Source organism: Anopheles maculipalpis, chromosome 2RL (assembly GCF_943734695.1).
Source record: "Anopheles maculipalpis chromosome 2RL, idAnoMacuDA_375_x, whole genome shotgun sequence".
NCBI lineage: Eukaryota > Metazoa > Arthropoda > Insecta > Diptera > Culicidae > Anopheles > Anopheles maculipalpis.
The window spans coordinates 20,348,956-20,363,086 of NC_064871.1; the positions used below are offsets into that span (position 1 = coordinate 20,348,956).

Below are 14,131 nucleotides of genomic sequence, written 5' to 3' on the forward strand. Positions count from 1 at the left end.
GTAAGTTGCCACATCCTCTACGCCACAGCCTACCTACAGGCGCGTGTCGATCGGTTCGGACTCGCACAGAAAAGTACATTCAAAGGCTGGGTGGCTTTCGCAAAGGGCGTACGAAGAAGGGAGCAAGCTGAAACGTAACGGATCGATTGCACGTAACTAAGACACGCTATCCGACCTAAATAATTCCCAAGACATAGTACTTGTTCTTAAAACCGGTTTGCATTGAGTTTTTCTCTTCCCAATCAACAGTCGACCGAAGGAAAAGTTCTTCTGCCATTCCGTGCCGTACCCTATGCCACCTTTAATGGTAAACTTTGCGACTCCGAACCGTTCGAGATGATTTGTCTCTTTGTTTTACAGTTTACTATTGGTTTACTTTTTTTTGTTATTGCTCCACTTTTTATTGCTCTTCGGCTTTTCTGGCTTGTTCACTTTACTTTGTACGTTTTGTTTCCGATTCTTTTCCCCCTTAACACCACATTTAAACACATCGTTCTACGAGACGTGTGGAAAACGCCCGTCGGAAGAAAATTCTTCTTCTCCACCAACAGGGAGAACAAACTTTCCCGTTCTGTGCTTCTGTTCGCCAACATCGTTTTACGCGCCTTACGCTGAAACGGCATCGTTCTATTACTCGCCTAGCCGTTTGTTTTAGCATCCGGGATGTTTTCTTTTTCTGTATTCTTTTCATTTTTTCCTTATTTATCCGTTCCGTTTACGGTACGCGAACTTTTCGTACCAATATTTACGGGATTTCTTTAACACTTCTTAGCAAAACATCGATCCTGTCGCGCGGTACCGCGCGATCGAAACTCCTTTTCCATGTTTGTTTTTCTTCTTTAACTGGTTCCGTTTCGTCTTTTGCTGAAGCAGGACTTTGGGAGATGAAAAATTGCTTACAGGAGCTTCCAAAGATCCTGTTGAGCTGGGTTCAAATTCTCCCCAAGTCAACCATTTCCGGTCCCCAGACAGCCGCCAAATACATCAATTGTCGTATTATTTGATTCGTATGCTTTTGCACATGTTTGTTTTCCGTAGCTTTGTTCTTTCTTTCGGCAAATTCAATAACGAAAGCTTATTTTCTTAGCAATTTTAATACCTTATCAGTAAAGCAAGAGCGTCACGTCATTTGCGGCAAATATCCTTCATCCCATTGTGCATGCAAAATGCCTTCTACCATTACCTTTTCATCGTATAGGATTTTCAGCGTAGAGTGATCGTTTACTTCCATCGAAATAGAAACTCAACATCGAAAAGCTTCGTGCTATATTTATGCTTTTATCTTGCACATACAATTATGATGAGAAAAATTGGAATTTTCAAAGAATTGATTTTGATGCTTTCGTTTGTACTAAATGTTTACAAAAAATATTATTATTTTACAATAAAAATGAGGGGTTTTACATTACTCCAGTTATCAGGAAAAACACCAACTAAAAATCAATAGAACCCATAAAACACCCGAACCTTTCGCAATGTTCCTGCAATTATATCCATCAATTATATGCGATGGTAGTGTGTGAGGTACCACGTAGGATTGCCAGCCGTAGTTGAAAAGAACCACTTAATTTATAGAGTGTCGATTGTGTGACATTGGCAGTATGCATCGAACAAATCGAAGGATAAAGTTTCCCAAACACCTCAACAACCATAAGTCAAACACCACGAGCACCATCTGCGTCGGCCGACAGGCTGCAGTTGAACATAAAAAAGGAAATTCTAAACCAAGCACAACTTTGGTTTGGTTCCATTGCCATTGAGCTAACTAACCGTATCCGTTGCACACCGAACAAGCGTGTTGATGTTTGTTTTTTGTTGCACGTACAGTAAAAGTAGAATGAAAAAATAAGCTGGCAGTAAATAAAAACAAACGCATTGAAAAAAAGGGGGTAGCATCATGGTGGAGAACAACACTCTTATCATCATCTACACCGGAGTCCTCTTCAATGGTTGTTTTAGTGCACGGTTTGCACCATTCATTGCGGTACGTTTCCTTTTCCGCGTTACGCGGGGTGCAGAATCGTCTCACTAGCGACGGCACTAAATATGGACACTTGTCCACGCGATCTAATTAAAAATCTTCCAAGCACCGGTACCCGTTTGCAAGACAAGTGATAAGTGGACTCGTGCTGCACTTGTCTGATGCCTCCAGCAATTAGTTCTATTGATTAAGATGGTGTAGCTCGGGCGGGGGGAAAGCCTTTTGAATGATACTTGTTTTCCAACATCAGATAAATCCTTACTGCTGTTGGTGCTTGGTTGAGAGAAAAGCGTCACAATAAACAAAGATGTTTTACAGGATAAAAATCTGCAGGTGCTAATTAGAGTGAAATTCCGATTCCACAATGCGCCAAAATACAAAATTCTACTCTATTTATTTCATAACTTTTGACTGTTCAATAAACAAAAAATACAAATAGGACGTACAGCATGGGCACAGTGTTACGGGTTGTCTTCTTCTGCAAGGACAACACCATCAACACGGACTATTCGTTAGACGCCAACTCATCACTACAAGTCTATAAAAAATTGGATGGTATCAGATAGAACCATCACTCGGATAGGACGAAATCCCTGTTCAATCCGTTAGCAGCATCTCGTATCTATGCCTAACAGTACAGTGACCAACACCTCTGTCCTTCTTACGTGCTGCACGTGCTCGTCGCTAAGCGACACCTCCGTCTATGGTGGAAAGAATTATAGTCTTCTCGAGTTCTACACCACCATCGCATGTCCGTTGCGGTGTGCTTTTCACATCGCGTATCCTTTACGCGAGGGTCTGTAAATATCTCCCCCGGGGCGCCCTATCTCACGGGTAGAATTTCAAGCAACGCAGCCCTTAAAATGTGTTCCAACACGCTTGCCGTTGTTGTCTGCGTCGGGTGGGTGGCAAAGGGAGTAGTTTTTGCTTTGTTTTATATGTGCCAAAGAGTATTCCAACCCACAAACCAGTCCCACACTCACCTCTACCGGCTTGAATCAATTACAATGGAATGCCCCGGAACGTGCATTGCGTACACACACTATTTGTACTCGTGGTGGCGTGGCATAAAGCAAAAATATGCCAACAAATAACCGAACGCACCTTTTGTCCCGCGAAGAGGAAACAACACAAAATGGGCGCAGCTTTCAGAAGGTATAAACCACTTCCTTCCATTCACGCTTCCGGCGTTTTGCACCGAGCAAACCCCGCGTGGGAAGGATAATTGAGTTCCTGGTAGTGGGTACATAAAAACAAGATTTAACGGGTCACGGGAGGCCCACCCACAAGGGTTACGTGGGCCCAACCCCACTCACCGGCTGCACCCTGCATACGGTCTCGACCGTACCAGAGTTTGGTCCCGTTTTCGCTTCAGCCTGGTGCGTGGCGTGGCGTGAGACAGCAGGCTTGAAGTAATGAAAATTTTAAACATCCATCCCCCAAAGAAAACTCACCACCGCACACTGCACGTGCAACTGCGTGTGATTTTGGCTTCCGCTTGGTGGTGCTCGCACAAATTCCACTCGACCGTAGCCCGGCAAAGGCCCGGCAATAAGTCACGCATGGTTGGAGTGCTGCGAGAGAGAAAGAGCTTACAAATGGCTGGCAGGAGAGTTGTATGTATGTACGGCAAATCCTCTTAAAACACTGCCAAGTGGACGAAACGCACGCACGAGACATTCGAAGGAATGCTCCCACTGCTTGTGTCCCGGAATGTCCGGAACGTGCCATTACTTTAGAGCAGGCATCCGACGGTTGCCTTCCTTCAAACCCGGCCGGTGTATCTTACGTACAGTAGGGCAGCTGGCTGACGATGCAATGGAGCGTGCCAGGACGTGTCATGGGTCATCAGACTAACGAACGAGAACGTCGGGGAAGGCTACAATAATGGCTACAAAGGCGCAAAGTAAACAAGATACGATCGCGTCAAGTGCTGGCACCCGAGCTGTAGCCCGAGACTTATTAGACAGGAGACAAAGTGGTGCACTTCTTTGTGGTCGGACGAATCGTGATGCCGTTGGTGCGCTCGGGCGCAATGGCTGCAGGTCGCGCGCGCACACTGCACATGATTCGTCCTAGAAGGAGTGAGAATGGTTTGAGTATTGCAGCATCACAGGCTCCACGGTGACTAATCGTCACGGTGTGAACGACAGCACTGGAAAGGACACAGCAAGTAGGATTCTGAGAATCTCCCAAGTGTCATTGTGGAACGACAACTCAATGAATGTTCAATGGGAAGTTGTTGGACACTGTCATCGATGTGCCGAGTGGATCTTGCACGATGCCACACAAAACAAACTCAACAACTGCCGTCCTGTTTCATAATAACGACAATATATTTCCACGTGGAAGTGTTGTTGGAATTTGAAGCAAAAAAAAACACTGCGCAGAGATATTAAAATCTAAGGTAAAACTACGCCGCCTCGTTATAAGAAACAGCCGTGCCAAAATTCAACACACCAAAAGCCTCGACTGCTTACACCTTGTTCCAAATAAAATGCACTCGAATAAGCACAGGTTAACAAGAGGCGAAATGTCAAGGCGATGAAGGATCAAAGAATAGCATCAAACGAAACCGAAACGATGCAAATGCAAGCATGGAATAGCAATTTGCAGGTTTCGTGTACAGGGCTGCTGTAAGGTTAGTGGTTGAAAGTCACATGAAAAGAGTAGTTTGCAATATTGCCAACGATTGTTTGCAGGTTCACGATAATGCTCGTTTTGGAGCGTGAAAATAAATAACCAAAGATTTATGAAACATTCTATATTTGGGTGTAACATTCTTATTGAAGATTTGACAGGAGCTTATCTACTTTCAGAATTTTATATATTTATTGACCTTCGAACTCTGAACAGTTGGGAACATTCAAGCATTAAATTTACTCTAATCCAGTTATGATAACTTGGTAAAAATAAATCTTGTTTCATTCTCATACTGCTTCCATCAGAAACGTCACGTTCATTGAGCAGCAGAAGCAGCAAATAAACTTTTACCGCTTACATTCCAATTAAAACCAATCTTCCACAAATGAGTTGTAACCGTAGACAATGGTTGAGCAAACAAAAAAACGGCAACAAACATGGTGCTGTTCGCTGTTCCCATATTTTGATGTGCAAAAGCTCACTTTTTGTACCAGCGTAACACACTGCGAACGGTGGTAACGGTGAGAAAGGTGCAAGAACAACTTCAACTAAAAATCTGCCACGAAACTTTTCCTCCCTGCCTGCTTGAGCAGTCAGCCAGGGAATGAAGCGGAGCTAGGAGCCTGATAAGAAATCGCTTGCACTTGCCCACGGCCACGGTGGATGGTAGGTAGTGGATCAGACAACAGCACGAAGAACGCACTGGGTTCGTAATCCTTTTCTGTTCTGTTTGTTACCATTCAACCATCCGTGAATGAAGAGCAATGAATTTTATGAAGACTCTCGCCAGACCAACCGAGAACTCACGTCCGGAAATGAAGAAAATAAAGCAAACTCTTCTATTGCTTGCGGGTTCCGCTGTGTGTGAGTGTGTATCAGAGAAATTTACAACAACTTTTCAACGCCAAGCAAAAAAGGTCAAATAAACACGAACGGAACGGGATGAAAGAACAAAAGCACACACACACGCGCGCGCAAAAAAAACACACAATCGGAAGTAGACGCGTCAGCTAAAGCAAACCTGCAAACCAGGCATCCTGCAAATGGGAAACCGAAGGTTTATTACTATCTGCGCTGCAAAACCAACGAGGCAACGGGTGCATAAAAATGACGTGATCTATTAAAGCAATTTGTAGTTTTCATAGTTATGGTCGGCCGTGTGCTCAAGAGTGACGATGGTTTTGCTGTTCGCGAGGAAACAGGCTGCAAGCTTCTTCTCACACTCGCTTTCCGGTATCGTGTTTCCTCTGGAAAGCATGCTGAAGTATCAGGCTGACGTGCAGAGTGTAGGGGATTTTCTTACCCCGGTAGCACAACATGTTACAGCACAGAAAAACCACAACATCCGACATACGGGTGTAAGTGCATTGAGCGAAAGGCTGCACGAGTGGAAAGATTGGTTAGCCAGCGTTTTCATGCTTAAAAAGCTCAAACTTATACGGAAAACCAGGACGCTCGAGGTGGACTCAACTCGACAGGTGCAAAGTACTTGGGGATGAGTGTAATGAGTGTAGAGTACGCCAAAATACTAATGCACTCTGGTGGTGTACTGTGAGCGTGAAAAGTCTCGGTAGAATGTGCTGGGTAAAAGAAGTTCGAGAAATGATGATGAAAAAGTCAGCTAGAAGGTTTACGGTACTCAACACATATTAAGCGGACGGATGGTGTTCTCAGCGGTGGATTGACTTATGGTAACACAAACATCTCTTTAAATAACTTACTACAAACTGTATGAAAGCGAGGTTCAAGCTGAGGCAAACATTGCCAACACCTTCCTTTATTGACACTTATTTGTGCAACACACTACCCTGCCCGTCCGTAGTTCCTTCGATGATCTGCGATTGTCTGAACGAAACGAAACCATAAATCAACCAATATCATGTGTTGTGTATACTGTACTCTTTTCTGCACCATTCATTTTTTCTTGCAGATGTGCTTCCCTCCGCACTAGACACATCTTCCGGCACCGCAACTAATTCCATCTATCCGAACTTTTTTCCCTCCGACATCATAGAAGATCCTCCACCTACCAGCACTTATCCGTACTTTCTGTTTCCCTCCAAGAAGTATCCACCGTCGGCGTTCGGGTCCGCCATTTACCACGCTACCGTGGACTACATCAACCTACCCGATGGGGGCACGGGCTCGAACACGTCCAACGGGACCAACCCAGAGACAGATCAATCCTCCTCCTCCTCCTCCTCCTCCTCCTCTACTATTCCCCGCCAGTATCCGGGAACCGAGCATAACTATCGCACTAGATACGAGCACAATTTTGACACCAGCATGCACCACACCAAGCACCAAAGTCCCACTCACAGTAGCAGTAATAATGCACCCATCGCACCGTCGTGGCCCGACCAGCACCAACACCAGCACCAGCACCAGCAGCATCCGTACCGTCACGGCGAGAATGGTACGGCCGATCCTACCGGTCACGTTGGTATGGGACGATGGGATAGCATGTCGGTCCCATCTGACCTCCAGCAGCAACCGGAGACTGGTGAGAAACTAGCTATCGCTGCCCCTGTTTCATCATATATTTATCACACTTTTCCATCCCCTCTTCTAGCGAGCTTGAGTGGGACCGATAAGAAACGGAACGGTCGTTTCAAGCTGCACGGACAAGTGTTTGATTGGCACAAGGGAAGGGAGATGCTGGTGTACTCAAAAGTAGTAGTTTTGAAAACACTTTCGCTGTGGGAAAAAATCTTAACTTGTGCTCTATTGTCCACCTATCTATTGCTGATTTAAACCTATCTATTGTTGATTAAGTTTAAGTACTATTGAGGTTGAGCTCAATTTCCACTTCAAAAGACGCTCTTGACAGTGTCTCATGAAATAAATTATCAATCTGTCCGTAAGTCAATAGTTTAAATGTCACGCTTTTGAGTACACATACACACCCTTTACCTTTGTGCCTGAACTCTTGAAAATGCTTGAAAAACTATTGCCTTTAAAATGTGCCTATGTAATCACCTGCACCGAAAGCACTTTCTACGACGCACCCTCAATATTGTTCACCTACGCTAAACCGTGACTACTTGCAAGCACTTTATTGACGCACAACCACACACATGAACAAAACTTTTACGCACCTGCACTATGACGAATGTACGCACGCAATCACACCACAGGCACGGTACTGGTAAATGGTATCACCCTCATGATGTCATTCAGCTACACATAAAGAGTTTCATCTGATTAAATCTCATTAATATACCATTTTTCCACAGGTTTATAATTTATTTCGAAGCAGTTAAGCAAGTTAAGCAAACGAGTTAAGCGATCAACAATTAAATAACAGAAAAAAATAATTGTTCAAACGCTGTGTATGACATGATAAAACATTACACGTTTCCTTCATGCTTCTGTATTTTACCGACAATAGCTACGTAATTGCTATTTATAGACACGAATTGAAATCGAATCGTCAATACCAAAGAACAATCAATCAACAGGAGCTAACAGATGATTGCTTTAAAAATTCAATAGCCTAAATGCTCTATGATATCGGAACATTTGATGAACAAGGCACATAGTACCTGCTGACTGTCACTAAAGCTTACTATAAAGTACTGGCCGGCTCCATAATTTTCTTCGCCGGGAAACAAAACTACTGGGCGCCTCCATCACTTTAGAATAAAAATTTAGATACGTGATTCGCCTTTACGATTAAGAAAATCAACTTCCTATAGAAGAAACTTACGTTAGGCACGCACAAATTTGTATTTGGAAATCAACTATCAACTTTAATCACAACGCAATCGATCAACAATACATCATCTGCAAAGATGATTGCCTTCAAAAACCAATGAACTAGATACTTAGTATCAGCTTACATTCACTTGAACTTACTTTAAAGTCGAGAGGCGAATTATATTTAGAAAAATCAATATAGGTTTTGAATTAATAATTGAAAACCGCTCATGATGAAGTACAGGTGACAAAACCACTGGGCGCCTCCATTATGTTTAGTTAATATCTTGTACACAGAATTTACGTTGATTTCTAAGAAAATTGATTAAGATTTGTTGCAGTATTTATAGAATGTAACGTTTCCAAGAGTTGAATGTTACCTTTGTTCAAGAAGGATAAAAGTAGTCCAACTAATATGTACAACACATGACGACAGTCAATCACTCTCCAGTTATCGTTTCCTTTCAACAAAGTAGATTCTAATCTGTCATTAGTAAATGAAATCACTATCAGCGCTAGGAATAATGGTATCAAACTGACGTAGGCACATAAACCTGTTTAGATATGCATCAGATGCATGATTGATTGTTGTTTTGCAGCAAACGTTTACGAGAATCCGAAGGGAGTGTGCGATGTAGTGATGGACTCAAAAGTCAACCACCACTAATTTATTTGAGTAAATATTTGTAGGTTTAAAATTTTCAGGTTTCCCGCTCACTAAAACTACACTCAATATTTGATTGTTTAACAATGAAATTACTACCATTGCTACGCAAATTCAGGGAGGGATAAAGAATAACACTGTTTCACCGCTCCAGATACCAACAAGATAAACCATAAGGCAAAAAAAAATGCAATTGGAAACAGTTCAGCAATTAAATGCAATATCATTTCAAAATAAATTGCTTCGAAAGCGCCGGCAAAGGTCAGACATGGAAAGTCAGCATTCGGTTCGTAAATCAAACCACTCTCGAGGGGGGGGGGGGGGGGGGCTCTAGTTTTTGTTTCAATACAATCGGACAGCAATGAGATACCCACAATCAGGCTCCCCGAAACCACACGTCCGATGTAGGTTGTATGGTGTGTCGCTGTTCAGCTTGCAAAATGGAGTGAACAAATTCTCTTTCCATCGCGCTCGCGTTACGAACAAGCGCAGTGTGAGCAAAAAAGAAATTTAACAACAAAAACCAATACAAATAACACAGTTTGGTTGAATGTTTTCTCCCACCGTGTACGCTGTAGGGCATAGATTTTTTGTTTCAGATTTTACTCCACGTGAGTTGAAACCCTTCAAATGCACCCAACCAAACGAATTTGGCAACAGAGTAACATCCGGTGGCTTATCATTTGAAACGAAAGAGAAGAAAGTAAAAATTGGACCTAATGCTCCACACACCACGAGGTTCGACAATTAGCTAAGTTTGTTGATTTTCGACGACCGCAGCCGGTTACTTAAAACCGAGCTCATGAATTAATGCCAACTGTAACTCTGGTTACGTACCACCTCTTCCAATTTTTTTCCCAGCGCTACCGTACCCTAGACCATGCCCTCAACCAACACCCATCCGCTCGTATAATTTAGTCAACCGCAAACACTCACACCTACACCCGCACACACAGATACAAAAACACACCCGTTAATATACAATCACATGCAACAAATTAACCTGCCACGAAGGATAGCCTCACACGCGCTCTTGGTGTGTTTGTCCTACACATCTCACATCACTCTATATATCTTTCTCTCTCTCTCTCTATCTATCTATCTCTCTTTCTATCTCTCTCTCTCTCTATCTTTCTCTTTCTCTGCTACATCGATATTCCACCTCCACCCTATTCTCCGTCGTTGCAGTACGGGCAATGGGTGTGGACGATAATTATCACCGTCTGCTGGACCAGAATATGGCCCTGATCGAGACGCCGCTGGTCGCGCCACCGCATGCCTACTATCCGCAGCACTACAAGACGGCACTCTATCCGTACAACATCAGCGGCTATCACCATCTGCATCAGCACGGTACCGGCGGCCACTTCGGTAGCCACCAGCACCAACCGCATCAGCATTCGTACGGTGGGTTCGAGTACGAGTACGCGACCGGTGGCGGTGTTGGTGGTAGCATCGGTGGCCCCGGTACCGGTGGCTACCTGGCCGCATCGGCTGGGTCCGCTCCGGTCGACAATATTCTGATCAGTTTGAACGGTGGCAATGGAGATGCGGCCATCGAGCTCGACGGTTCGAGCTACGAGCACACAATGGACAAACAATGTAGGTACCCTTCGGACGGACAGCGTCCTGTCCAGCTGTACAGGATGTCCGGTTGCGTTCTCTGTCTCTGTACTTTCCTCTTGCACCTTAAACTACCACCGACGGAGCCTGCATCTGGAAGTAACGCAAGCTGGGTACGTCCACTAGGTTCCGGCGTGCGTGGTTCGCGAATGACGGCATCGTTGTACTGCTGTATGTGTGCGCGTGTCTGTTGTGTGTATGTCTGCTTCAAACATCCCCTTCTCTATTCTGTGTTTGTCCCGTTTCTAGACGATTGAGATGAGTGTAATCCTCTTATTTTTTATTTTCAACACATTTTCCCTCCAAATAAAGGAATTGAGGTATTAACTGAGGTAAAGTACTGTACGTAGGATAGGTAGGACCAAACTATACGTCATCGGTACTCTTCAAAAAATAAAAATAAATCTCTATCAAAATGGATCCTTTCATATCACGTTGAACGATGCATCCTCGATGTTGCGAATTTCACCAACGTTCATTGCTTTTACAGGCTTCAACTGGAATAATGGTTACGTTAATGTTATTGTTTCATTAACCGCTCGGCTTCGTCGAAATTCCAACGTTTGATGAATGCATCAACATTTATTATGCAGGTTTTCTGTCGCTCTTGTTCACCATTAATTCGAGCAAGGTGTGTAATGTGTATGACAGTTTACCAGCAAGCTTTAGTAACGTTTTGTGTGTGTGTACAGTTACCCGATTATCAGCGCCAATAATCTCCGTCGATGAGCTGTTGATTTAGCGTTCGAGTTCATGGCATTAACGTAAGCCAATTCGGTTCATGATTGGTTTTTTTAGTTGAGTGAAAAATCCCATCAAAGTTGGCAGTTTTTGTTCTACACTTTCCCCTAGTACAACGTTCGAATAATAAGTGTCAAAGTGTTTGTGTAAAGGTGTAAACAAAACTATTATCAAACGGTATGATCATCCACACCGTTCACCTACACTAACTTTCGGAGCAGGTTTAAGATGGATCGATCGTTTGGAGGATCTTTTGACGACAGTATAGCTTGGGCACACTTCAACCATCATCATTCGCTGCCGTTCGTCATACAAAAACACATATACAACCTATCGTGCCTGGTGTCCATTTTTCATTACAACACACTCAAATTTGTAATTTCTGTGCTGGGAAGGTAAGTTTTGTCGGGTAAATTATGGTTTGCATTTTTCCTTTCCCCGTTTCCTTATCGATTTTGTTTTGTTTTGGTTTTTTTCACAGTATTATTTTGACACACAAATTAATGAAAACACTACCTGTCACTTGTGCATCTCGCCAAAACCAGACCTACACCGTGTAAATGCAGTATGTGCTTTTTGAGTTGTTACCTTTCTTTTTACTGGTTTGTGTGATTTTGTCGATGTTTTTCTGTTGTTTCTTTTTGTGTCAATATCGATTTTTTTTTCCAATCGTAAAGTAAGTTACAGAACAATTGTGTACAATCTTTGGTTTTTAGAACTTTTCCTATTGTGTTGATAATGATTGTTACATAAGGTTAAGAATTTTCGAAAGTATTATGCGTATTATTTTGCGTAAATTAGAAGCTACATAGAAGCCCTCTGCCTGTGCACATGCAAATGATGAAACGCAAGTACATGATCTAGCAAAAAAACTTATTTGCTTCAAATATTAGATAATGATCAGTCTGCCTCCAGCTTCCGTAGTGAGAGGACGTATTCCGCTCGGAAGCGTCATTGTCGATTTTGCATACGGCAGAGAGTGGCTATTGTTCTCGAGTGCGAATGCGTAGTCAACGCGATTACCCGTAACGCACCTATCGGTGTCTCCGTCTTACTCCGATATTCGTGCGGAGAGTGTCCCGTTATCCCTATAGATCGACTGGCGATCGACGTGTGCTCCTGTGGTGTTAGTGTGTGTGTCTGCTGATCGTAGCGATAAGCAAGCGTATCAACGCAACGCTATCGCTTTGATCGGCGCTGCTACAAGTTAGTGTGTGTGTGTGTCGGTGTGTGTTTATTTGTGCATCGTGTGATACGGTAAGTGTTACCCTTTTTCTTTACACGTTCCGTTGTCTCCGGCCCTACCATGGCGGTAGAGCAGGATGCTTCCGATTCTGATCGGGAGAATGATCACTCGAAAGAAGTGAAAAGAAAGCCAGGGCGTCCCAAGGCTGCACCAGCGGCAAAAAAAATTGCCTTGGACGAAAGGCCTTCGACATCGAAGGCCACTTGTAGTAGTGTCACTTTGGCAAAGAGTGCCCAGGTGACAAAAAGTGCCCCGCTTACAAAGAGTGCCCCGCTGGTAGCAACTAACGAGCCGCTATCAGAACACCGAGCGCGTGCTTACCCGTCGTCGTGGGAGGGTAAGCCAATAGTATATTTTATGCCGCGAGTTAAACAACTCGATGTAAGGACGATCGCGGCATCGTTATTCAAAAAGTACCCGGGCGTTGCCGATGTTTTTCGGATGCGCCCAAACAAGATCAGGGTTACCGCAAAGGACCGGGCTCAAGCCAACGTCATTGCGGCTGACCCAGAATATACGGAGCACTACCGGGTTTATATTCCCGGTAGTCTGGTTGAGGTTTCCGGCGTAATCGAGGATTTCGATTACCCTGAGGAGGAAGTGGTGCAATTGGGCTTTGGGGTTTTTCAAACCCCAAACTCGCCCAAGATAAAAGTGCTTGAAGCAAAAAAGCTCTTCAAGCTTGATGCTTCAAGCAAGCCAGAAAAAAAATATGTCCCGACCTCCTCAATCCGGGTTACGTTTGAGGGTACGGTACTCCCGCAGGCCCTCATTCTAGAAGGCCTCCGGATACCCATTAACCGGCCGTACGTACCAAGGGTGGCAACCTGTTCCAAGTGCAGTCAGATTGGACACGCTGAACCGTTTTGCACCCGTAAAACATGCTGTGGTAAATGTAGAGGGGCACATGCCACCGAGGAGTGCAAAGCTCCCTCCCAAAAATGTTCGCATTGCCGGGACGAGTGGCACGAGGTAGCTTTGTGCCCCGTGTACCGAAAACTCCAAAAGGAGCAGACGAAAACAATATCCGAAAGGGCACGCGGATCGTACAGCGATGCTCTAAAGGGAGCAAACGCATCAAACCCTTTTGCTGTTTTGGGTACAGATGCAAATGGCAAGTCCAGCCCGACTGCACTCGAACAGGTGCCATTGAGACCGGTGAAGAGAGTACCTTATAAAAAGGTACAAAGGAAAGTCCTAAGGACAAAAACTAAATCCTTGGCACAACAGCGTCTCGCCAAAGCTAAAGCTTCCACCCCAGTCCAAAAACGAGATACTGAACATCCCATTCCCGCTCCCCAAATTGCCAGGAAGGAGCCCAAGAAAAAGCGATCTCCCCGGACCGAAGCCCCTCTGGAAAGCTTGGCTTTTCCAACCGGGGGTTTACCAAAAACCCCTACCCCGTCCCTTTCCGAGATCCTAGAGTCCCTCCTCATGACCCTCAACCTCCCGCAGCACCTGCACATGATCGCTACTTGGGCCCTTCCTTTCCTGAAGGGGATGATCAAACAGTGGCTGGCCCAATGGCCATGCT

At 44.3% G+C, this 14,131-nt stretch overlaps 3 protein-coding genes across 7 annotated transcripts in view; 2 read left to right on the forward strand and 1 right to left on the reverse strand.

The window, feature by feature from the left end:
* Window positions 1-14,131, reverse strand: part of LOC126559328 (complexin) — a 553,464-nt gene that overhangs the window by 131,750 nt on the left and 407,583 nt on the right. The window lies entirely within an intron of this gene.
* Window positions 1-14,131, forward strand: part of LOC126556797 (uncharacterized) — a 109,820-nt gene that overhangs the window by 84,400 nt on the left and 11,289 nt on the right. For 2 of the 5 annotated variants that reach the window (XM_050212311.1, XM_050212308.1), the window contains exon 6: window positions 6,555-7,127. The exons of 1 other annotated variant lie outside the window; for it this stretch is intronic. In XM_050212311.1, the coding sequence (XP_050068268.1) occupies window positions 6,555-7,127 (573 nt within the window). Of the gene's footprint in view, window positions 1-6,554; window positions 7,128-10,175; window positions 10,590-14,131 lie in introns of all 5 variants that reach the window. 2 more of the 5 variants (XM_050212313.1, XM_050212310.1) reach the window with 2 other exon arrangements.
* Window positions 1-14,131, forward strand: part of LOC126556746 (attractin) — a 317,924-nt gene that overhangs the window by 10,299 nt on the left and 293,494 nt on the right. The gene's annotated exons all lie outside the window — the stretch shown is intronic.